Source organism: Oncorhynchus keta, chromosome 15 (assembly GCF_023373465.1).
Source record: "Oncorhynchus keta strain PuntledgeMale-10-30-2019 chromosome 15, Oket_V2, whole genome shotgun sequence".
Classification (NCBI taxonomy): Eukaryota; Metazoa; Chordata; class Actinopteri; order Salmoniformes; family Salmonidae; genus Oncorhynchus; species Oncorhynchus keta.
This window is the reverse complement of record NC_068435.1, coordinates 44812186-44838637: the sequence shown is the minus strand read 5'-3', so window position 1 is coordinate 44838637 and position 26452 is coordinate 44812186. Positions and strand designations below refer to the sequence as shown.

At 41.4% G+C, this 26452-nt stretch overlaps 1 protein-coding gene across 3 annotated transcripts; it reads left to right on the top strand.

The window, feature by feature from the left end:
• The first annotated feature begins 5517 nt into the window (after positions 1–5517).
• Positions 5518–18011, top strand: LOC118383302 (alpha/beta hydrolase domain-containing protein 17A-like). 3 transcript variants are annotated; one of them, XR_008065444.1, is made up of 7 exons: positions 5518–5679; positions 6456–6533; positions 6656–7059; positions 7376–7570; positions 16809–16988; positions 17209–17570; positions 17724–18011. XR_008065444.1 is itself a non-coding variant. In XM_052464247.1 (6 exons), exons 3-6 carry the CDS (start codon positions 6662–6664, stop codon positions 17432–17434), a joined length of 999 nt encoding a protein of 332 aa, XP_052320207.1. In that variant the 5' UTR covers positions 5518–5679; positions 6456–6533; positions 6656–6661; the 3' UTR covers positions 17435–18011. The 3 variants fall into 3 exon arrangements, 1 of the variants encoding a protein (XP_052320207.1); XR_008065445.1 differs by having other exon boundaries at positions 17209–17585; XM_052464247.1 differs by having other exon boundaries at positions 17209–18011.
• The last annotated feature ends 8441 nt before the right edge of the window (positions 18012–26452 follow it).

Sequence of the window (26452 nt, the reverse complement as noted above, 5' to 3'; positions counted from 1 at the left end):
AGTGCATGAATGGGGACGTCCTTGCTCTCTTCCTTCCTTACTTGCTCACGCTCTCTCTCTCTCTCTCTCTCTCTCTCTCTCTCTCTCTCTCTCTCTCTCTCTCTCTCTCTCTCTCTCTCTCTCTCTCTCTCTCTCTCACACACACACACAATTCAATTCAAGTGGCTTTATTGGCATGGGAAACATGTTTACATTGCCATAGCAAGTGGAGTATATAATATACAAATGTGAAATAAACTATAAAAACGAACAGTAAACATGACAGGGTTTCCTACTTACAAAGCATGTAGAGGTCTGTAATTTTTATCATAGGTACACTTCAACTGTGAGAGACGGAATCTAAAACAAAAATCCAGAAAATCACATTGTATGATTTTTAAGTAATTAATTTGCATTTTATTGCATGACATAAGTATTTGATCACCTACCAACCAGTAAGAATTCCGTCTCTCACAGACCTGTTTGTTTTTCTTTAAAAAGCCCTCCTGTTCTCAACTCAACTGTATTAACTGCACCTGTTTGAACTCGTTACCTGTATAAAAGACACCTGTCCACACACTCAATCAAACAGACTCCAACCTCTCCACAATGGCCAAGACCAGAGAGCTGTGTAAGGACATCAGGGTTAAATTGTAGACGTGCACAAGGCTGGGATGGGCTACAGGACAATAGGCAAGCAGCTTGTTGAGAAGGCAACAACTGTTTTCGCAATTATTAGAAAATGGAAGAAGTTCAAGATGATGGTCAATCACCCTCAGTCTGGGGCTCCATGCAAGATCTCAACTCGTGGGACATCAATGATCATGAGGAAGGTGAGGGATCAGCCCATAGCTACACGGCAGGACCTATTCAATGACCTGAAGAGAACTGGGACCACAGTCTCAAATAAAACCATTAGTAACACACTACGCCGTCATGGATTAAAATCCTGCAGCGCACGCAAGGTCCCCCTGCTCAAGCCAGCGCATGTCCAGGCCTGTCTGAAGTTTGCCAATGACCATCTGGATGATCCAGAGGAGGAATGGGAGAAGGTCATGTGGTCTGGTGAGACAAAAATAGAGCTTTTTGGTCTAAACTCCACTCGCCGTGTTTGGAGGAAGAACAAGGATGAGTACAACCCCAAGAACACCATCCCAACCGTGAAGCATGGAGGTGGAAAATCATTCTTTGGGGATGCTTTTCTGCAAAGGGGACAGGACGACTGCACCGTATTGATGGGAGGATGGATGGGGCCATGTATCGCGAGATCTACCAACTAGTAAGAGCATTGAAGATGGATCTTGGCTGGGTCTTCCAGCATGACAACGACCCGAAACACACAGCCAGGGCAACTAAGGAGTGGCTCCATAAGAAGCATCTCAAGGTCCTGGAGTGGCCTAGCCAGTCTCCAGACCTGAACCCAATAGAAAATCTTTGGAGGGAGCTGAAAGTCCGTATTGCCCAGCGACAGCCCCGAAACCTGAAGGATCTGGAGAAGGTCTGTATGGAGGAGTGGGCCAAAATCCCTGCTGCAGTGTGTGCAAACCTGGTCAAGAACTACAGGAAACATATGATCTCTGTAATTGCAAACAAAGGTTTTTGTACCAAATATTAAGTTCTGTTTTTCTGATGTATCAAATACTTATGTCATGCAATAAAAAGCAAATTAATTTCTTAAAAATCATACAATGTGATTTTCTGGATTTTTGATTTAGATTCCGTCTCTCACAGTTGAAGTGTACCTATGATAAACAATTACAGACCTCTACATACTTTGTAAGTAGGAAAACCTGCAAAATCGTCAGTGTATCAAATACTTGTTCTCCTCACTGTATATTTACAGTGTTGTAAGGATGTACAAATGGTTAAAGTACAAAAGGGAAAATAAATAAGCATAAATACGGTTTGTATTTACAGTGGTGTTTGTTCTTCACTCTTTTCTTTGATCTTTTCTTGTGGCAACAGGTCACAAATCTTGCTGCTGTGATGGCAAACTGTTGTATTTCACCCAGTAGATATGGGAGTTTATCAAAATCCGGTTTGTTTTCGAATTCTTTGTGGATCTGTGTAATCTGAGGGAAATATGTGCCTCTAATATGGTCATACATTGGGCAGGAGGTTAGGAAGTGCAACTCAGTGTCCACTTCATTTTGTGGGGAGTGTGCACATAGCCTGTCTTCTCTTGAGAGCCAGGTCTGCCTACGGTGGCCTTTCTCAATAGCATGGCTATGCTCACTGAGTCTGTACATAGTCAAAGCTTTCCTTAAGTTTGGGTCAGTCACAGTGGGTCAGTCACAGTGGTCAGGTATTCTGACACTATGTACTCTCTGTTTAGGGCCAAATAGCATTCTAGTTTGCTGTTTTTTGTTAAATATTTCCAGTGTGTCAAGTAGTTTTTTTTTTTTTTTTTTTAGTTATCATTTAGTTTTCTCATGATTTGGTTGGGTCTAATTTTGTTGCTGTCCTGGGGCTCTGTGGGGTGTGTTTGTGTTTGTGAACAGAGCCCCAGGACCAGCTTACTTAGGGGACTCTTCTCCAGGTTCATCTCTCTGTAGATGATGGCTTTGTTATGGAACGTTTGGGAATAACTTCCTTTTAGGTGGTTGTAGACTTTTAACAATTATTTTCTGGATTTTGTTAATTAGCGGGTATGGGCCTAATTCTGCACTGCATGCATTATTTGGTGTTCTACGTTGTACACAGGATATTTTTGCAGAACTCTGCATGCAGAGTCTCATTTTGGTGTTTGTCCCATTTTGTGAGTTCTTGGTTGGTGAGCGGACCCCAAGACCTCACAACCATAAAGGGCAATGGGTTCTATAACTGATTCAAGTATTTTTAGCCAGATCCTAATTGGTATGTCAAATTGTATGTTCCTTTTGATGGCATAGAATGCCCTTCTTGCCTTGTCTCTCAGCTCGTTCAGAGCTTTGTGGAAGTTACCTGTGGCACTGATGTTTAGGCCAAGTAATGTATCGTGTTTTGTGTGCTCTCTCTCTCTCTCGCTCTCTTTCTCTCTCTCGCTTGCTCTCTTTCACTCGCACCCATACAGTTGTGTTTTTGTCTTGCATATTCAAATCAATCACTTATGTTCATCATGAAAAATCTAACAAACAAAAAAAGAATGACAAAATTATTTAAAAAATTTTTGTTTTTGTTTTTGAACACTGTAGCATATCATTAGGCTAGAAATATGGAACAAATGGAAAATGTCTATTTGAGAGAAAGAATGACATTCTGATTAGGATCCAATAAAATATAATCCAATTAAAAGAGGACTTAACCCATGATGGACAAATCTGGGTGACAAAATGTCAAAGGTAGGTTAAAACACTGCATAATAAAGGAACCACTGCCGTAGGAACGAACAGTGCGAGACGAAAGATGAGTGTGATCATTTACCACAGGGAATTAGGTGATGTTGCTGTCATCGACTTCCATGCCATCAGTGGAAGCTGTCAAAAGTAAAGAAATAAAACGAAAGGGGGGCACAAGGGAGCAGCTGAGTGGCAGATGTTTCCAGAGAAGGATCTCAACAAATAAAAGCAGGGTATCTCTATAATTGTGTACAGTAATTATATATTCACTCAATCAAATGTGTTACAGCCTATTCATACTATTCTGTGAGGTAGGACAGACAAAGTCATTGCTGTAAATGATGGTTTTCCTAATTACGTAAATCGTCTTATCCATCTGTAAAATCTATTGGTATCACACGTTCTAGGCCCATAAACACAGCCAGAGGCAGATGCAGTATAAAAAATAAGCAACGTTTATTGAAGGAATAAAGGTTTAGGATGGCTTGTTTTACATATGCTACAGTAAAACACAACACTAGTGACATGAATGTCTGTAGTGCTGCAGTGCTTTCAAAGACTACTAGTTGACCGTGTTCACAACTGAACAAAAACAGTGACAATTAAAACTACACAATGAAGGACAGGGAAAACAGTTAGTCACATTTAAACATAAACAGTAAATCTTTTAGAAATACAAAATACATAGGTTAATTGAAAGACAATTACCTCAGTGGAGGAAGGGTTCAATATACTGCTTGGACCCCCCCATAAACATCTATCTAAACACGTAGGCTAGAATAAACTGAAAATGAAAAGACATTACTGCAGTGGCATATCTTTCAAAGCAATACATAGTCTGTCACATTTCAATAAATAACAACTTTTAGAAAATTAACACATTTCTCGAAACACATATAATAAAATTGACCACACATTTCTTCAAAACCGGATGGTTCTCAAAATAGTTATCCAACAGACACCGTGGCTGTGTTCACACAGGCAGCCCAATTAAGATATTTTTCCAATTATTTGAATATCTGATACCCATCTGATCTTTTCCCTAATGTGTAAACGGCAAAAAAAATACATGGAATCTGATCTTTTGACATCCTATATACAGCAACGGTCAAAAGTTTGGACACACCTATTCATTCAAGGGTTTTTCAATATTTTTACTATTTTCTACATTGTATAATACTAGTGAAGACATTAAAACAATGAAATAACAAATATGGAATCATGTAGTAACCAAAAAGGTGTTAAACAAATCAAAATATATTTAAGATTTTAGATTCTTCAATGTATTCACCCTTTGCCTTGATGACAGCTTTTCACAGTCTTGGCATTCTTTTTGGTTTGTTATACATGTCCCTTCATTAGCATGACAACCCCCCCAAAATGTAAAGGAACAGTGACAGGAAATTAGCATCTTTAACGCTACTTCAGAGGCTACATGAGTGTGAATGTGCACATCTGATAGTGGGTCACATATAAAACTGAGTGTTGATAGTCAGAAGAAAAGATTGGATATGGAAAAAACACAATTGGGTTATTGTGTAAACACAGCCATAGTTCTCCAACAGACACAGCAAAGCAATGACACCACACACTTCAGGTAAAATGCTCTGATCCACGCACTTGTCTAAGGGTCATATCTAGATGGGAAACTTCGCTTTTAAATATGAAGTCAAAAGCAGATATATTTTTGTGCACTTTAGCTAACCCTTTCCCTAACCTTAACCTAATTATCCTAACCTGCTGTGTGTGTTCTTCTAAACCTGCTACAAAAGTACATTTTGACAAATGCTGAACCCTTCTAAGCAAAACTGGGCAGTTTTGTACTTTTTGATTTGTACCTCTCTAATTAAGGTCCCAGAGGAAACACACTGACCAAACCTAAGGTTCTTACCCTCTCACTCTCTCTTTCTCTCACACCTAATTCCTAACCCTAAACCTAATTATAACCCCTTACCCTTACACTAACCCTAACTCTAAACCTAACCCCTGATCTTAAAATAGCCATTGTCATGGGGATGTGGGAAAAGACCCCATTAGGGAAAATGTTTCTTGTTTTACTAACCCCAAAATTTCCACAAGGATAGTAAAACAAGGAAAATTCCCACGCACACACACACGGTCGGCTCTTTTCCAGTGCAAATATATAGTATCACAATGTAATCAGTGAAAACGACAAGCTTGTAAAATGTAACACCGTAAGCGCTAAATGAACGCAATTGGGCTACGCCCTCTCCCTCCGTCACTTCCGGGTCTAGTCGGACAGGGTTGTGGAAAAAAATAAGTAGTTGTCATGATATTTACCTAGCCAATCTACAAATGACAGACACATATCTAATTATACAGAGTACATTACCCATGTCAGGGCTCAAGAAGAATTTTCGAGGTACTGTGCAGCTATTTTTTGATAGACAGGAATATGTCTATCACAAACACTAACGTTAGCTAGCTAATTGATGTTTTGACATAGCTAGCTAGCTTTACCAACTAGCATTAGCTACACCACCTAGCAAGTTATTTACCGATAGCAAGCTAACGTTATTGCATTAACATTAGCCACAGATTTAGCTGGGTAAATATCGTCTCGTTTCCCAAGCTATATTTTAAGACCCATAACGTTATCTTTATGCACCGGTAGCTATCTAGCAGGGTTAGCTAGGGTGCATCACAATCAATATAGCTAGTTTATCAAGCTAATTCGCTAGTCAGCTAACGATAACTAGCTTTAACTATCCTCATTATTGAACATCAGTGTTTTACTGAGTGATTCACCATAATATGCAGTATGATATGCAGTATGATATCGAAGTTAAAGTTACCTAGATATTATCTTGCCTTTCCTGGTAGCTTGCTAGTTAACGCGAATAAACACAATATGTGCATTTTTAGGACATTGTAAATGAGCTACTATAGTTAACGTTAGCTTGTGAATTCTGAAATTGTCTTGCATTAACTAAATAGTAGCTACGGCTTCCTATATATGCAAGGCTGGCTTACAACGTCTCAGCCAAGACTGAGGTCAGGACCATGTAGCATGTATTCACAGGGTCACTGGTTCAAACCTCACTTTGATTGTCCCACCTTACAGAATAATGTGGTAGTAAGCTAACTGAGCAGGTCTGTACTGTGTGTTCATTGTACTCTTTTTGCCCACTGATCCAGGCTGCTGAGTGACCTGATCAGGTGGTGTTGGCACCTTTGTGCCATCTCATTCCAAGTCCCTGAGGAACTTTAATACAGGTAGAATATTTTCTCTTCACCATCAGATGCTCCATCCATCTGTGTGTCATATATACGGCTAGTCAAGCTGTTTAGTACACTCACCCCCCCCACACACACACACTTTCCCCTCTCCCCCCCAGGAGAAGATGAACGGCCTTTCCATTAGAGAGCTATGCTGCCTGTTCTGCTGCCCTCCTTGCCCCAGCCGCATCGCAGCCAAGCTGGCCTTCCTCCCTCCAGAGCCCACCTACTCAATGCTGCCAGACCCAGAGGCTACAGCTGCGGCAGCAGCCGGGACCGCACCTGGGGGTGCACCCCCCTCTCTGGGGGCTCCGGGCCTGCGCTCCCGGCTGGGTGGCGTAGGGGGAGACAGAGGAGGAGGGGGAGGAGGAGGAGGAGAGGGCAGGTGGAAGCTCCACCTGACAGAGAGGGCAGAGTTCCAGTATACTCAGAGAGAGCTGGACATGACGGACGTGTTCCTGACAAGGTCTAGCCGGGGGAACAGGGTGGGCTGCATGTACATCCGCTGTGCCCCCAATGCCAGGTGAGTGAGTGGAGGGGAGGAAGAAGTATTTAGTGAATCAATTGGTGGGCTGTGACATTTCTCTTGTTTGTTTTCAAAGAGATGGCATCTGTTTCTCTCTGTGCATAGTGTCTATCCCTAAAAATATACATCTGTGCAGGTTGTTCTATTTATAGAAATTCATGAAGTATGATAGTGTTCTATTAAATTCGATGGTTCTATTGTACAGTACATCACACTTCTATTTTACGTTCTCTTAAATTGTACTTTTTTTTCTCCATTTCCCTCCCTCCCTCCCCCCATCACCTTTTCACACCCCCATCTCCTTCTCTCCTAGGTTCACATTGCTATTCTCCCATGGTAATGCAGTAGACTTGGGTCAGATGAGTAGCTTCTACATTGGCCTGGGAACGCGTATCAACTGTAACATCTTCTCCTACGACTACTCTGGCTATGGTGTCAGCACCGGCAAACCCTCAGAGAAGAACCTCTATGCTGACATAGACGCTGCCTGGCACGCCCTGCGCTCCCGGTAAACAGCTGGTACACACACACACACACACACAGCCACACCCGCTCGTCAACTAATCATCAAGACCTTTGATCAGCTGAATTAGGGGGCTTTCACACCAAATTTGTTTGGAGTGTTTATTTCCAAACTCTCCCCCTTAATTTTGTTGGTTTGGACTGGTGTGAACACACTACCCATACTCCGAAGCGCACTAAGCAACACACTGTGGTTTGCTCAAAAAAGGGTGGTCTTGGTCCGTTTCGTACCAAGATGCTGTTTGTTGCAGGTGAGAACGCAGTCCGGACCAAATAAAGGAAAATAACCAGAGTTGCACAGTATTATTGGTTGTTTCACTGTGAGTGTTTGATGAAATGCAGCCTGCAGCATCATAACTTGATATCATTTACATTACATTTAAGTCATTTAGCAGACGCTCTTATCCAGAGCGACTTACAAATTGGTGCATTCACCTTATGACATCCAGTAGAACAGTCACTTTACAATAGTGCATCTAACTCTTAAGGGGGGGTGAGAAGGATTACTTATCCTATCCTAGGTATTCCTTAAAGAGGTGGGGTTTCACATTCTGTGAGTATATGTAGATTAGGGGAGACGGAGACTATACCGGGGATAGGCTATTGAAAATAGCCTGTTCACGCCGCAGTTAGAGGGGCTTTTGCGCTGTTTCATCCCGCATGTTGTTGGAAGACCAAAGCATAAGTAATATGAAGATTGGGTCTCACAAGTGATGGTTCAGGATAAACATAGTGCCTTCAGAAAGTTTTCAGAGCTCTTTACTTTTTTCACATTTTGTTATGTTACACCCTTATTCTAAAATGATATATATATATATTTTTTTATCCTAAGAAATCTACACACAATACCCCATAATGATGAAACAAAAACAAGTTTTTAGCAAATTAAAAACAAAAATACCTTATTTACATAAGTAATCAGACCCTTTGCTATGAGAATCGAAATTGAGCTCAGGTGCATCCTGTTTCCATTGATCATCCTTGAGATGTTTCTACAACTTGATTGGAGTCCACCTGTGGTAAATTCAATTGATTTGATATAATTTGGAAAGGCACACACATGTCTATTTAAGGTCCCACAATGACAGTGCATGTCAGAGCAAAAACCAAGCCATGAGGTCCAAGGAATTGTCCATAGAGCTCAGAGACAGGATTGTGTTGAGACACGGATCTTGGGGAAGGGTACCAAAAAATGTCTGCAGCATTGAAGGTCCCCAAGAACACAGTGGCCTCCATTATTCTTAACTGGAAGAAGTTTAGAACCACCAAGACTCTTAATTGAGCTGGTCGCCTGGTCAAACTGAGCAATTGGGGGAGAAGGGCCTTGGTCAGGGAGGTGACCAAGAACCCAATGGTCACTCTGACAGAGCTCTAGAGTTCCTCTGTGGAGATGGGAGAACCATCCAGAAGGACAACCATCTCTGCAGCACTCCACCAATCGGGCCTTTATGGTAGAGTGACCAGACGGAAACCACTCCTCAGTAAAAGGCACAACAGTCCGCTTGGAGTTTGCCAAAAGGCACCTAAAGGACTCTCAGAGCATGAGAAACAAGATTCTCTGGTCTGATGAAACCAAGATTGAACTCTTTGGCCTGAATGCCAAGCGTTCTTTCAGTGGCAGGGACTGGGAGACTAGTTAGGATCGACTGAAAAATTAACGGAGTAAAGTACAGAGAGATCCTTGATGAACCTGCTCCAGAGCGCTCAGGACCTCAGACTGGGGCGAAGGTTCACCTTCCAACAGGACAACGACCCTAAGCACAGTCAAGACAAGGCAGGAGTGGCTTCGGGACAAGTCTCTGAATGTCCTTGACTGACCCAGCCAGAGTCCGGATGAACCCAAACAAACATCTCAAAGAGATCTGAAAATAGCTATGCAGCAACACTCCCCATCTAACCTGACAGAACTCGAGAGGATATCATTTACATTACATTTAAGTCATTTAGCAGACGCTCTTATCCAGAGCGACTTACAAATTGGTGCATACACCTTATGACATCCAGTGGAACAGCCACTTTACAATAGTGCATCTAAATCTTTTTAGGGGGGGTGAGAAGGATTACTTACCCTATCCTAGGTATTCCTTGAAGAGGTGGGGTTTCAGGTGTCTCCGGAAGGTGGTGAATGACTCCGCTGTCCTGGCGTCGTGAGGGAGTTTGTTCCACCATTGGGGGGCCATGCGGAGAAGAATGGGGGAAACTCCCCAAATACAGGTGTGCCAAGCTTGTCGCGTCGTACCTAAGACCCGAGGCTTCACTGCCAAAGGTGGTTCAACAAAGTACTGAGTAATATTGATATTTGTTTTTTTCTAAAACCTGTTTTTTGCTTGGTCATTATGGGGTATTGTGTGTGGATTGATGAGAAAAAATGTACGATGTAATCAATTTTAGAATAAGGCTGTAACCTAACAATGTGGGAAAAGTAAAGTGGTCTGAATAATTTCCGAAGGCACTGTAGATGGATTTAACGTGAGCGTTTTTGTCAAATTAACAAATGACTTGCATGGACATGTTGTTTTGTTTAGGATTTTTTGTTGGATATTTGGCAATGTGAAATTAATCCGGACCAAATGGGAGGCAAAAGTGCAATGTAACAAATAATCAAACTCTGAATCAAACTGTAGCTCCATTTCGTCAACTGGTCGATTGTTTGGTCGATAGGCTGTTGGTCTTAGATTTGAGATTTCTTTAGTCGAGCAGTAGCAAAAAGAAACATTTATTTTCATGGTGTATAAGACAACTGTCTAATTCTCGCCTGCCTGAGTTAACTAGTCCATTGTGGAGGCTGTGGGGATGGTGCAACACAAAAAAATGATATCATTTTATTACATATGCGCTTTCTTCCACTTCGGGTAGCGGTCGCTGTCCACTGTTCTGAAACATCAGTGCGCTGTTGAATTGGCACCTTTTCCTAGACCATGTTGCTATGCGCATAATACTGAATTTACCCAGCATATTGGTGGGTGTTTAGAACAATGCAGCGGAAGCAGCAGCAGAGTTGGGAGATGAGAAAACAGCCCTAGACTTAAATGTCTAAGAACAGTGAGGAGAGAGGAAACCCCAACTTAATTAGGTCTGTAATCAACAGCCTAACTGTTAAATGTGCCTGGCTTTATAAACCATCCATATCTACAGAAGTAAGACAGATCCTGCTTCTGCTGCCTGTTTGAGTGTTTTTTTTTTTTAATAGCCCACTGATTCCGTGAGCACCAAGCCTCACGCAACCACAACATGTCGGATAAACAATTTCACAAATTTGGCCGTTTTTAATCTTTGCTATGCTGTAATAAAGGCTTTACCCTTTTTTTTTCATTCGAACAGCCTCTCTGGCATTACTTAATTTATTTAGCGTTGTTTACACTGTTCCAAATTGACAGAAAAACAATATTTATAATAATGATATTTTCTTGATCACCTTATTGTTATTATTACTAGTAGAGGTCGACTGATTATGATTTTTCAACGCCGATACTGATTAATCGGACAATTTTTATTTATTTATTTGTAATAATGACAATTACAACAATACTGAATTAACACTTATTTTATCATAATACATCAATAAAATCAGTTTAGCCTATAAAATGAAACCTGTTCAATTTGGTTTAAATAATGCAAAAACAAAGTGTTGGAAAAGAAAGTAAAAGTGCAATATGTGCCATGTAAAAAGCTAACGTTTAAGTTCCTTGCTCAGAACATGAGAACATATGAAAGCTGGTGGTTCCTTTTAACAGGAGTCTTCAATATTCCCAGGTAAGAGGTTTTAGGTTGTAGTTATTATAGGACAATTTCTCTCTATACGATTTGTATTTCATATACCTTTGACTATTGGATGTTCTTATAGGAACTTTAGTATTGCCAGTGTAACAGTATAGCTTCTGTCCCTCTCCTTGCCCCTGCCTGGGCTCAAACCAGGAACACATCGACAACAGCCAACCTCAAAGCAGCGTTACCCATCGCTCCACAAAAGCCGCGGCCCTTGCAGAGCAGGGGAAAACAACCACTCCAAGTCTCAGAGCGAGTGACATTTGAAATGCTATTAGCGTGCACCCCGCTAACTAGCTAGCCATTTCACATCGGTTACAGCAGCCTAATCTCGGGAGTTGATAGGCTTGAAGTCATAAACGGCTCAATGCTTGAAGCACAGCAACGAGCTGCTGGAAAAATGCACAAAAGTGCTGTTGGAATGAATGCTTATGAGCATGCTGGTGCCTACCATCGCTCAGTCAGACTGCTCTATCAAATCATAGACTTGGTTATAACATAATAACACACAGAAACACGAGCCTTAGGTCATTAATATGGTCGAATCCGGAAACTATCATCTCGAAAACAAGACGTTTATTCTTTCAGTGAAATACGGAACCGTTCTGTATTTTTATGTAACGGGTGTAACGAGTCTAAATATTCCTGTTACATTGCAAACCTTCAATGTTATGTCATAATTACGTACAATTCTGGCAAATTAGGCGGCCATCGATAAGAAACAATACTGTGCAGCCATATTCATTGACTTGGCCAAGGCTTTCGAATCTGTCAATCACCACATCCTCATCGGCAGACTCGATAGCCTTGGTTTCTCAAATATTTGCCTCGCCTGGTTCACCAACTACTTCTCTGATAGAGTTCAGTGTGTCAAATCGGAGGGCCTGTTGTCCGGGCACCTGGCAGTCTCTATGGGGGTGCCACAGGGTTCAATTCTTGGACCGACTCTCTTCTCTGTATACATCAATGATGTCGCTTTTGCTGCTGGTGAGTCTCTGATCCACCTCTACGCAGACGACACCATTCTGTATACTTCTGGCCCTTCTTTGGACACTGTGTTAACAACCCTCCAGACGAGCTTCAATGCCATACAACTCTCCTTCCGTGGCCTCCAATTGCTCTTAAATACAAGTAAAACTAAATGCATGCTCTTCAACCGATCACTGCCTGCACCTGCCCGCCTGTCCAACATCACTACTCTGTTGGTTCTGACTTAGAATATGTGGACAACTACAAGTACCTAGGTGTCTGGTTCGACTGTAAATTATCCTTCCAGACTCACATCAAACATCTCCAATCCAAAGTTAAATCTAGATCCAAAGTTAAATCCAAAGTTAAATCTCGCAACAAAGCATCCTTCACTCATGATGCCAAACATGCCGTCGTAAAACTGACCATTCTACCTGTCCTCGACTTCGGCGATGTCATTTATAAAATAGCCTCCAATACCCTACTCAATAAATTGGATGCTGTCTATCACAGTGCCATCTGTTTTGTCACCAAAGCCCCATATACTACCCACCACTGCGACCTGTACGCTCTCGTTAGCTGGCCCTCGCTTCATACTCGTCGCCAAAACCCACTGGCTCCAGGTCATCTACAAGACCCTGCTTGGTAAAGTCCCCCCTTATCTCAGCTCGCTGGTCACCATAGCAGCACCCACCTGTAGCACGCGCTCCAGCAGGTATATCTCTCTGGTCACCCCCAAAACCAATTCTTCCTTTCTCCTTCCAGTTCTCTGCTGCCAATTACTGGAACGAACTACACAAATCTCTGAAACTGGAAACACCTATCTCCCTCACTAGCTTTAAGTACCAGCTGTCAGAGCAGCTCACAGATTACTGCACCTGTACATAGCCCATCTATAAGTTAGCCCAAACAACTACCTCTCCCCTTACTGTATTAATTAATGAATACATTTTTCTCCTTTGCACCCCATTATTTCTATCTCTACTTTGCACATTCTTCCACTGCAAAATTACCATTCCAGTGTTTTACTTGCTATATTTTATTTACTTTGCCACCATGGCCTTTTTGCCTTTACCTCCCTTCTCACCTCATTTGTTCACATTGTACATAGACTTGTTTTTTCTACTGTATTATTGACTGTATGTTTGTAACTCTGTATGTTTGTGTTGTTATGTGTGTCGAACTGCTTTGCTTTATCTTGGCCAGGTTGCAATTGTAAATGAGAACTTGTTCTCAACTTGCCTACCTGGTTAAATAAAGGTAAAATAAATAATAAAAAAGATATAATATTAAGTGATGTCATTATCATTAGTGGGCTTATTAGAGCAGCCTTATATAGCTGTAGACCACATATGTCAGAGTCAAGGCCCGCGGGCCACATCCGGCCAGCGAGAAGGTTTTTACGGCCCCTGGGATGATCTTGATTTATTATTAGAACCGGCCCGCAGACCGCAGCAAGCCGGCAGCCCGCAGATCTTTTACACGCACCAATACTACATTTCCCACAATGCACGGTGACGCACCGAGCAGTAGGCTGCTTCATTTCAATATTTATTGGCACAGCAGTTGTCAGCATCACAGTAAAATTAACTTTCAGATACCCATCAAAAATGGCAAAACGGAAGGTGGACACTGAGAACCGGGGGTTTCAAACAAGGTGGGAGTCGGAGTATTTGTTCACAGGTAGCTGGAAAACCTGTGTGTCTTCTGTGTGGAGAAAGTGTGGCGGTACTGAAAGAGTATAATCTGAGACGACATTATGAAACGAAACACGCGGACAAAAACAAGAATATGGACATGGAACAAAGGCTACAAAGGCAGAGGAATTAAAACGAGGCCTCAAATCTCGACAGGCTCTGTTCAAAAAAGCCAAATCACAAGGCCAGGCTGCTGTCAAGGCCAGTTTTATTTTGGCAGAAGAGATCGCTAAATCAGCCCGGCCATTTACGGAGGGGATTTCATCAAAAACTGCATGATTAGTTTGCCCAGAAAAAACTCTTTTTAAATGTGAGTCTGAGCAGAAACACCATTGCCGAGAGAGTAGACCAGTTGTCCATCAATCTAAAGAGCAGCTTGTGAAAAAGGGAAAAGATTTCATTGCATATTCCTTGGCTGTGGATGAGAGCACCGACATTTCTGACATTGCCCAGTTGTCAATTTTCATCCGCGGAGTGGACTCCAGCCTAAGCGTGACAGAGGAGTTTTTGGCTTTTACGTCCTATGCATGGCACAACTACGGGGCATGATTTGTTGAAGAGGTGTCAAGATGTGTAAATGAGATGGAGCTGCCTTGGGAAAACTCGTGGGTTTGACAACCGACGGAGCAAAATGTGTGGACACAGGAGCGGACTGGTGGCGAAGATACGGGAAAAGATGCAAGAGGAAAACGCGACAGGTGAGCTGACAGCTTATCATTGTATCATACACCAGGAAGCGTTGTGCGGTAAAGCCTTGAAAATGGAGCATGTAATGAGCATCATCACGCGCACAGTTAACTTTATCAGAGCCAAAGGTTTGAATCACCGCCAGTTCAAGGCATTTCTGACGGAGTTGCATGTGATTTGCCTTATCACACAGAGGTGCGATGGCTAAGCCAGGGAAAGGTGCTTCAAAGAATGAGGAGATTTGTCTGTTCTTGGACAGCAAAGGGAAAGACACAACACAACTCCGAGACGAAATGTTTCTGTGTGAAATGGCTTTTCTGTGTGACATTACGAGTCATCTGAATGCAATGAACTTGCAGCTGCAGGGTCGGGATCGTGTCATCTCTGATATGTACAGTACAGTGAAGGCATTTAAAACCAAACTGACTCTGTGGGAGACGCAGATGCGGAAAGAAAATTTGAGCCACTTTCCCAGCTGCCAGACCATGAAAGAGAAGCTCTCTACCAGTGCGTTCCCGAGCGCACAGTTGGCTGATAAAATAGGTATGCTTGCCGCTGACTTTCTACGCCGATTTGCTGACTTTGAAGCACAAAAAGCAGGTTTTTTCGGTAACCCATTTGCTGTTGACGTGGAAAGCTCACCACCAAACCTCCAAATGGAGTTGATTGACCTCAATGCAATGATGCACTGAGGGCAAAATATGCGGCAGTGGGTGCTGCGGAGTTCCCGTTTCCTCCCGACACAATGCCCCAGCTGCGCATCCAGGCTGCTCAAACGTTGTCTATGTTTGGCATTGAACAACTGTTTTCTTTGATGAACTTGAACAAAACATCACACAGAAGTCGACTTACTGCTGAACACCTCCACTCAATTCTGAGGATTTCCTCAGCTCAGAGCCTTACCCCGAACATTGATGAACTTGTGGAAAAGATGGGACACCACCAAGTATCACCCTCAACCTCAAACAAGTGAACATTACTGTGCAATCACATATTTAGAGTTTTTACTCAGTTCAAGTTTAAAAGTTAAAGTTTAATATTTGTTTTCACTGCATGTTACTTCTCCTTAAACAAAGTGTTGTTTTTGATTAATAGATTTTTGCACTTTATTTTATTGTATTTCAATCCAATTATATTTTTAAAATATTTCAGTTGAGTGGATGATAGAAAATTGCTATTATTGTTTTTTTCTTTGAAGTAAATTTAGCCCAAAAATAGAAAATATAGGCTACTGATGGTGCCTTGAATACCGGTTTCTTTCATTTAATGTTCATGTTATGGGGATTTTTATATAAAGGAAATTTGTCTTTTGTGTCTGTTGAAAATTAAAGATTACTGACAGAGCCATAAGAAAATATTGCTTTATTTATCTGATCATATTGGAATATATTTGTTAGGTTTTCAGTAGGTTCAATTAGGTTCACTAGACTATATGCGTCATTTAAAATTTTTCAATGAACATTCGAACAGTCCGGCCCTCGGCTTGTAGCTAAATTTTTATTTGGCCCTCCGTCCATTTGACTTTGACACCCCTGTTCTAAACAGTCCAAAAATTATATTGTAATCTAACAGCACTTGTTTGGTACACATCAGACTTCCCCGTTACCTCCTGAGCACCCATACATTCCCCCTTTCCAAGTTTGTCATCTGAGCCCGCCACAATCAAATCAATTGCGGTCGGACTCCCTCTATTAATTCATCCTTGTGACTTAATTATTTTATTAAGCAGTGTGCTTAAAGCATCAGACAAGCAAATAGTTGATTTGATTAAAACACCATTTTTTTTAAACAATCAATTGGTCGAAATAACAGATGACTCTCGGTCAACCAATATAATTTTTTTGTCGGGGACAGCCCTAGCAAACACTGAATACCACAGCCAGGTCACCCGTGATACAGGTCAGGGGTGACCTGTATCACGTGGTGGCGGATGGGCGTAAGCATCTGCATTTGATTCCAAATGTTCCAAGTTCAAATCCAGCGATAGAATCCGATGTGTAATTCCGATTTTGAGACTGAGAGCTTGTTGGAAAAACAAGTAGGCCTATTTTGGTTCTCTCTGTATTTGTTTACTCAGTTCTCTGTCTCTGTGCGTGTGTGTGTCAGGTATGGCATCAGCCCAGAGAACATCATCCTGTATGGGCAAAGTATTGGCACGGTACCCACGGTAGACCTGGCGTCCAGGTTTGAGTGTGCTGCTGTGGTGCTCCACTCCCCTCTCACCTCTGGCATGAGGGTGGCCTTCCCCGACACCAAGAAGACCTACTGCTTTGATGCCTTCCCCAAGTAAGACACACATGCACAAAGACAAGCCATTAGAATGCTTAATTTAGATCCAGGACAAAATAAATTGTCATAAAGGCCCACTTTTTTTTGGATTAAATAGATATTTGGACTCCTCACCCAAAAACCACATTACAAAACAATCATACACAAATGCAATCGCAGAAACAAGGACAAGGTCTCGTAGACTGCTTACTAACTGATTATAACCGATGTATTGCAGCATAGAGAAGGTGTCTAAGATCCCATCCCCGGTGCTGATCATCCACGGTACGGAGGACGAGGTGATCGACTTCTCCCACGGCCTGGCTCTGTTTGAGCGCTGTCCCAAGGCCGTGGAGCCACTCTGGGTGGAGGGGGCGGGACACAACGACATAGAGCTCTACAGCCAATACCTGGAGAGACTACGGCGCTTCATCAACCAAGACCTGGCTGCAGCACACGCCTGAGAGTGGAGGAGAGGGAGGGTGTGTGTGTGTGTGTCTGTGTGTGTTTTAGCTCTGTGTGTGCGTGTGTCTGTAAGGAGCTGTACAAAGTCATCAACCTACAGTACCTGAAGAGGAGCATCCAGTATGCTGTAAATCTGTGAGTGCGTTGAGGGTATGTGTGTTGACTCATGGAAATGAATGACCTCTTGATATGGACACAACTGTCCGACTTTGGATACGTGTTCCTTGAGACTTCCTGAGGCTGAATATGTGTGCGCACCTACAAACTGTCTTCTCTGTATACATACAGGTAACTGACGAAATAAAGGAAACACCAACAAAGTGTCTTAGTAGGGCGTTGGGCCACCACGAGCCGCCAGAACAGCTTCAATGCGCCTTGGCAAAGATTCTACAAGTGTCTGGAACACACAACCACAACCCCTTTTTAAATGTGTTTTGTCCAATATTTGTATATTTTTTTTATCCCAGCCCCCGTCCCCGCAGGAGCCCTTTTAACTTTTGGTAGACCGTCATTGTAAATAAGGATTTGTTCTTGACTGACTTGCCTAGTTAAATAAAAAACTATGCTTCTTTGAGACCCCTCTTTCAAAGTCACTGAGTTCTCTTCTAGCTATGGTAGCCCAAATAATGGGCAACTGGGCATTTTTATCCAACTTTAAGCATGATGGGATGTTAAATTGTTAATTAACTCAGGAACCACCGCTGTGTGGAAGAACCTGCTTTCAAAATACTTTGTGTCCCTCATTTACTAAAGTGTTTCCTTTCTTTTGGCAGTTACATGTATGTATGTATGTATGTATGTAGTATGTATGTATATATGTACAACTCAAGAGTTGAAGATGCTGTCTGTATGGACCTGAGTTGACATCACTCCTCCCTGTGTCTACAGTAGACAGCTGTCTCTCTGCTTTTGTATTTCTCCCCGTCGCTCTTAAGAGACATCCTCCCTCTCTGGATTGCTTTCACCAATCCAGAGAGGGAGGAGAACTGGCCTTTTTAAGAGTCATTTGAGAAATAACATTTTCTCATGCCAGTTATTTTCTGTCCACTTGCCCCTGTCCGCTTGCTCAGAAGTTAAAACAGACTCGCAGGAGAGAAGACTTTCTCATATTATCAGAAGGTCTTCTCTCTTGTGAGTCTGTGTCTTAACTTCTTATTTTAAGGTTATGATAACTTGAGCGAGGGCAAGGAATGAAGATGTACTGCGGTATTTAATCTTACTATTTGTTTGACTGTTTCCCATCCATATGATCCAATGTGTCTGAAGTCTACGGGTAGTGGAGACTTTGATGTCTCTGAAGCCTTAGATGAACATAGATTTTGTAGTCACAAACACATCTGGAATCATCAGGCTAGAAAATACAAGCAAAAAAAACAAACAAGTTTGTTTTTGTAAGGAGACCTCTGTGTCTGTCTTGATAGATTGCAAATGTGACTGAAGAACAATCAAGCCTATACAACAAAACCGGTTTGGAATATCTCTTTTAGTTTTCATTTTTAGGAACAGTCTTCTCTGTAGCTCTTGAGAAGATGGTTCAGTTTACTGTTTAGTGGATGGAGAGAGCAGGACTGATGATCAATTGCAGTGGATGATGTCCGCGAAGCCATCTGAACTGTCATTTTCTGTCAAAGTAACATGTTATTTCATGCGTCTTACATTTTACATCGTACATGTACGCAATAGTTGTTTCGGTTTGCTGCTACTTATCTGTATCAAACACAGGACGACAGACCTTTTCTATTCCTAATGGTAAAGAAATTGTGTTATAGCGTCTTTATAAATATAACACTTTTACTGACTTTCTGAGATCTGGAAGGATTACACATTCCTTAATTCTTATCCTCAATCTTTGCTCATGCATTTATTTTCTCTCAAAGTAATAACATTTTTATAGTGTATTGCAGAGGCACAGAGTTTAGCGCTTGACTCAATCCTTATCACTGAGGTTCAGCGCTGTAGCGCGGTTGAAATGTGAAGGTTATTTGCGATTTGAGCCGACATATGCAGTGTTTACCGTGAATGCGGTCTCCGCAAGCGCAGGAACATTACCTGGGCGCTTCTATCGGGCTGTAACGCAGGTCTCCACCACTACGGATTGAGTCGATCCATTACTCAAACTCTGTTTGAAACGTCGAATCATAATTAGGTTCCATAACATAGATGGAGCCAACATGAATGCCAGTTTCATGAACTGATGGTATGATATCTGTGGTGTATAGGAGCTCTTCCATGGCGACAGAACGATTCATGTCTGATCCAAGCCGTAAACGAGCTTCTCACTGTTAGTGTGGTGCAGGTTCCACCACATCAGTCCACAAACAACCACACGGCACAAGCAAGCATGATGAGCAGGTCTTAAGTTCAGGACTATTGTACAAAGCATCCAAAGTGTAGTTAAATATAATATGTACATACAGTGTCTATTTTAGTATTGTTGACTAATTGACCCTCCCCCCAGAAAGACCGGAAGCAAGGACTCTAGGAATGATCTCGTCATAGAATACTGCAGTTACTGTCTATAATAGTACCTCTCTATTGAAGGGACAACAGCTGGTGTATGCTGAACAACACTACTTAACACTGCAGTCATCCTGGGTCAAAGTGGCACTTTGTAGGCGGGCTGCTTTTCCATGATAATTTTGAACAAGTATCTACTCCATTTTCACTGTATGCTGTGTCACCCAACCTAAGGTGGTGGAAGTTCCTCTGCTTCTTTTGGCCAGGGTTCTAGGCTCACCAGGGTTCTAGACTTGCCAGGGTTCTAGGATGAGACTAGACCTGTTCCAGTTTTCATTATTGTACCCTAGGTGGTTCTTGCTAAGAAGGTGTCTGAATATAAGGGGGGATAATTAATACCATGGTTCAATGAGACTTGAGACTGAATAAAGAATAGTCTCTCTTGACCTTTATGATAATGAAAGTGAGGTAGCGATACCTTGACGACTGTACGCATGTCTATTATTTGTGTTTTGCTGGGCAAATGTTTGGGTGGGGAATATAACTTTGTGTGTGTGATGCCAGAGGACAAAGTAGAACTCGAGGCATTGCACGATATAGTGCTTTTTAAACTGGGGTATTGATTGTTTTTTATTACTGCAACTAAAGTATTGATTTGAGTTTTGTGCTCGAGTTTGGATAGGGAAAAAGCTGGGTGGGGTTAGAACATGTGGGAGTGGTTTATATATGGATATTGTACTTACCTATTCTATGTTTGTTATGATTTGTAATTTTATCTTTGTAATGACATGTAATGACATTAATTAATGGGACTGAACCTTGACCTTTTTATTGACAATGGGGAGAAAAAAACAATAAAGAACAATTATGTACAAAAAATATGAACCTGCGTTGATCATTTGTTGACTCTAGGTTGTAAAAACAAATCACATCATTTGTGAATGAATGTAGTAATTACAGTGCATTGTTCATGAACAAGTAATAATAGACTGTTCTCTCTGATAAGTGTGGAACCAACAGGACCTACCCCCAAGTCATACGTCTGCTAAATAGTTTGTGCGGGTAGCTGTTTGGGTAACTCTTTAACTATCTCCATTGACCCTTTTTACAGCAACTTGTTTTGACTCATCACATACGCCGCTGCTACTGTTTATCCTGTTGCCTTGTCACTTTATTCCTAGTTATATGTACAGTTGGAGTCGGAGGGTTGCATACACCTTAGCCAAACACATTTAAACCCAGTTTTTCACAATTCCTGACATTTAATCCTAGTAAAGAAATCCCTGTCTTAGGTCAGTCAGGATCCCCACTTTATTGTAAATATTGATGGGAAAAACTCCCAACATTTTTTTTTTAGATGCATGCCATCAAAGCTACAACAGTAAACAATACATAATTGCACTATAACGGTGACACTATAACTGAAACAGTTCATTAAGACTAATTTACTGTCCTTTTAAAAAACATAGCTGATATGGCTGACTTGCTTAAACAAATGTGGTTTCTAATGGTGATTGAGATGTACGAACTATGGCATAAGGGAAGGGCGAGTGGATAAGAGGCCATCCGTCATTTCGATTAAGACAACGAGCGAGCGAGGACGGACGTAGTCAATATAACTGTTTGTTCAGCGCTTTTGAAATGTACAGCGGCAGAATTCAGAACATGGGCTGTTCTTACAGTATTCTCCCTGTACACCAAGTCTTAACCGTAAGATAAATAAAGAGGGCATATAAGCAGACAATGAAAGCTCTCAATATTCGATGATTGCATTTTTCTAAAACAGGCTATAGGCTGAGTTATGAGTGGGAAAAATACCAAATTATTAGGGTGAGGCACATGGGCCACATGTGGCCTTACTACACAACATACACTTAGTGTTACTTTCTTAGCTACAGGATACATATCTCCCTGGCATATTACATCATTTATGCAGCAGCATACAAGACATTTTTGGACTCACCTTGTTGTGCTTTTGCTCACTTGAACAGGAAGGTGGCACGGTGGTCCTTCTTGTGGTAAAATATTCTCTGGCATTCTCTGGATTTAAGGTGCTTTCAAGACAACTGGGAACTGAAAACAAGGTCAAATCATCACATCAATGATCTTCAGATCGGAGCTCTAGAAAGATGCCTGAGTTCCCGACTTGGAATTCCGAGTTGGATGACTGTACAAAACACATTTTCCAAGTCTGAGCTATTTTTTTATTGCTTTGCAACTCTTGCAGTTAGCCACTAATTCCTTCCAAACACTGAGCCAATCACGACGCAACTAGAGAACATTACCAACCCCAATGCTCTGTATTTTCCGCTGGCTGCCCCGCCACCACAGAAAACATTGAGCTACGCTGAAACACCTGCATTACTCAAGAAAACAAAAACTAGACCATGTTTGTGTGCAGATTTTTTAACTCAATGTTTCTTTTTTTTTTTACATTGTTTGCAAACTGATTTTGTGATACGTATTAATGCCAAAATAATATGCAAAACAGGCAACAACAGGAACAACAATTATATCTATATAGAGAGTCAAGATTTTGGACACAAGGGTTTTCCTTTATTTTTACTATTTTCTACAATGTAGAATATTAGTGAAGACATCAAAACTATGAAATAAGTAGTAACCAAGAAAGTGTTAAACAATATATTTTATATTTAATATTCTTCAAAGTAGCCACCCTTTGCCTTGATGACAGCTTTGCACACTCTTGGCTTTCTCTCAACCAGCTCCATCAGGTAGTCATCTGGAATGCATTTCAATTAACATGTGTGCCTTCTTAAAAGTTAATTTTTCCTTCTTAATGCATTTGAGCCAATCAGTTGTGTTGTGACAAGGTAGGGGTGTATACAGAAGATAGCCTTTTTTGGTAAAAGACCAAATCCATATTATGGCAAGAACAGCTCAAATAAGCTAAGAGAAATGACATTCCATCATTACTTTAAGACATAAAGGTCACTCAATACGGAAAATTTCAAGAACTTTGAAAGTTTTTTTCCAAGTGCAGTCGCAAAAACCATCAAGCGTTATGATGAAACTGGCTCTCATGAGGACCGCCACATGAAAGGAAGACCCAGAGTTACCTCTGATGCAGAGGATAGGTTCATTACAGTTATCAGCATCAAATTGCAGCCCCAAAAAATGCTTTACAGAGTTCAAGTAACAGACACATCTCAACATCAACTGTTCATAGGAGACTGTGTTAATCAGGCCTTCATGGTCAAATTACTGCAAATAAACCACTATTAAAGGACACCAATAATAAGAAGAGAATTGCTTTGCCAAGAAACATGAGCAACCGGACATTATACCAGTGGTCCAAATTTGAGATTTTTGGTTACAACTGCCGTGTCTTTGTGAGACGCAGAGTAGGTTAACGGATGAACTCTGCATGTGTGGTTCCCACCGTGAAGCATAAAGGAGGAGATGTGATGGTGTGGGGATGCTTTGCTGGTAACACTATCTGTGATTCATTTAGAATTCAATGCACACTTAACAAGCATGACTACCACAGCATTCTGCAGCAATACGCCATCCCATCTGGTTTGTGCCTAGTGGGACTATCATTCGTTTTTCAACAGGACAATGACCCCAAACACACATCCAGGCTGTGTACAGGCTATTTGACCAAGAAGAAGAATGATGGAGTGCTGCGTCAGATGACCTGGCCTCCACAATCACCCGACCTCAACCCAATTGAGATGTTTTGGGATGAGTTGGACTGCAGAGTGAAGGAACAGCAGCCAACAAAGATGGTGTTCTCAGGGTGATGAGTGTTGAAGGGTTTGCGCCAGACATAGCGTTTTCCTTGATGGCCAAAAAGCTCCATTTTAGACTCATCTGACCAGAGTACCAGAGTACCTCATCTGACCAGAGTACCTTCTTCCATATGTTTCTCCTACATGCCTTTTGGCGAACACCAAACGTTGTTTGGTTATTTTTTTAATTTAAGCAATGGCTTTTTTTTCTGGCCACTCTCCCGTAAAGCCCAGCTCTGTGGAGTGTACGGCTTAAAGTGGTCCTATGGACAGATACTCCAATCTCCGCTTTGCAGCTCCTTCAGGGTTATCTTTGGCCTCTATGTTGCATCTCTGATTAACTCCCTCCTTGCCTGGTCTGTGAGTTTTGGTGGGCGGTCCTCTCTCTCTTGGCAGGTTTGTTGTGGTGCCGTAGTCTTTCCATTTTTTAATAATGGATTTAATGGTGCTTCGTGGGATGTTCAAACTTTCTGATATTTTTTTTATAACTCATCCCTGATCTGTACTTCTCCACAACTCTCTCCCTGAGCTGTTTGGAGCGCTCCTTGGTCTTCATGGTGCCGCTTGCTTGGTGGTGCTACTTGCTTAGTAGTGTTGCAGACTGTGGGGCCTTTCAGAACAGGTGCATATGTACTGACAGATCATGTGACACTTAGATTGCACACAGGTGGACTTTATTTAACTCATTATGTGCCGTATGAAGGTAGTTGTTTGCACCAGATCTTATTTAGGGGCTTCATAGCAAAGGGGGTGAATACATATGCACGCACCACTTTTCCCTTTGAAATGTTGTAGTTTTTTTTTTAAACAAGTCATTTTTTTTCATTTCACGTCACCAATTTGGACTGTTCTGTGTATGTCCATTACATGAAATCCATATGAAAGTCTATTTAAATTACAGGTTGTAATGCAACAAAATAGGAAAAACACCAAAGGGGGATGAATACTTTTGCAAGGTACTGTAGGCTACTGCTAAGGATGTAGTAGGCTACATTGCGTAATGAAACAATCGCCAGTAAACTAGTGATTTGAAGGTGGACTGTCTGTATTGGTTGGCATTAACCACTACATGATGGGTGTCCTTATACTGGGACGGTTGAGCTAACGTGATTAGCATGACAGTTGTAAGTAACAGCAAACTTTCCAGGACATAGACATGTCGTATATATGGGCAGAAAGCTTAAATTCTAGTTAATCTAACTGCACTGTCCAATTTACAGTAGCTATTACAGTGAAAAAATACCATGCCATTGTTTGAGAGTGCACAAGAACAAAACACTTTTATCACAGCAACTGGTTTGACACATTCACCTCTAAAGGTAAATCATGTACGTAGATGCATTAATCTTACTCTGATTTGTCATTCTGAGGGTCCCAAAGATAAAATGTAGTATAGTTTTGTTGGACAAAATACATTTTTATATTCAAATGTAGGAACTGGGTTCTACAGTTTTAACCCCTGCTGTCTCTGGCTCCACACCCGGCCATCTAGATGTGTGAAAGTTAGTGTATAAGCTAATGATCCGTCATGTATGACATTCCTGGGAGTGTGTAAAACTTACATTTTGTATTACCATATGATTTTTGTATGTTCCCTACAGTTATGTACTTGAAATCAATTGACCAATTCGGCACATTTTGGTAGACTTGACACGAAAATATTGTCCAGTCTTGCCATGCTTCACTGGATCAATCTGAAACTTTGCACACACACTGCTGCCATCTAGTGACCAAAATCAAAATTGTGCCTAAACAACAATAATACATTATGGCCTTTCTCTTGCTTTTCAAAGATGATGTTTTTGTTTGTATTATCTTTTACCAGATCTAATGTGTTATATTCTCCTATATTCATTTCACATTTCCACAAACTTCAAAAGTGTTCCCTTTCAAGTTGTATCAAGAATGTGCATGTCTTTGCTTCAGGTCCTGAGCTACAGGCAGTTAGATTTGGGTACTGTATGTCATTTTAGGTGAGAAAAAGGGTATGATTCTTAAGGGGTAATAGACTGGTTTTGCACAACTCTCTATCCGAGCCAGGAGAGAACTCATGTCATGCACGTTCAGTTAGGCCATACAGGACAGTTGTATATTTTAAAAAATACATCGGTAACTGATTCGTATGCTGTTGCAATCGGAAATCAATTTTACAATCGGCAATGTTTGAATTTCCAACTTTAATTATAGAATAAGTCATTACGTTATAGCCGCCAGCAGACACATTGTTGCCCGCAGACAACAGACACCATGTAGGAGGCTATAGCTTCATGAAATGTTTAGGCTTAGTATGAGAGAATGACGACCAAATAGGACTAACAATAATAATTTATCCATGAGCCAAAGCAAAGCTCTATAGGCAACATGCCCTGGCACCTCAGAAAGCCTAGAATCGATTCAATAGACAGCCGCATAGACATGTTGAAATTTCAGCACCATGGACAGCAATCAGTAGTCTATACTTTGTGAGTGGCTGTCTGGATGACACATTCTATTTTATTTTAGGAAGGGGAGGGGCGGAACTCCGACCTTGCAGGGGTCCAGAGAAACTGCTTTATGCCAGTGATCGATCCATTTGAGTTAATAGGGTGACATTCAAGAACGGTATTAAGAAGAAAACATATATTTTGAATGTTTAGAAGTAGCCTTTTTTCAAATAGATGATATTATAGATTGGAAGTATACTTCCTAATAATTGTGTACAGTAGGTTTCATTTGGTTTTGAGGAGAATGTGCCCCCTGTTGGCCTGTTTGTGACACTGACAGTTAGACAAGTTCTCTAAAATGAATTTGCAAGAAAATTTGAGA

Bases quoted from the DNA above. Each gene is read 5' to 3' on its own strand.
- LOC118383302 (XM_052464247.1), top strand. From the start codon at position 6,662: ATGAACGGCCTTTCCATTAGAGAGCTATGCTGCCTGTTCTGCTGCCCT. The intron at 7,060-7,375 runs GTGAGTGAGTGG...CTTCTCTCCTAG, and splicing joins CGCTGTGCCCCCAATGCCAG to GTTCACATTGCTATTCTCCC. The intron at 16,989-17,208 runs GTAAGACACACA...GATGTATTGCAG, and splicing joins TGCTTTGATGCCTTCCCCAA to CATAGAGAAGGTGTCTAAGA.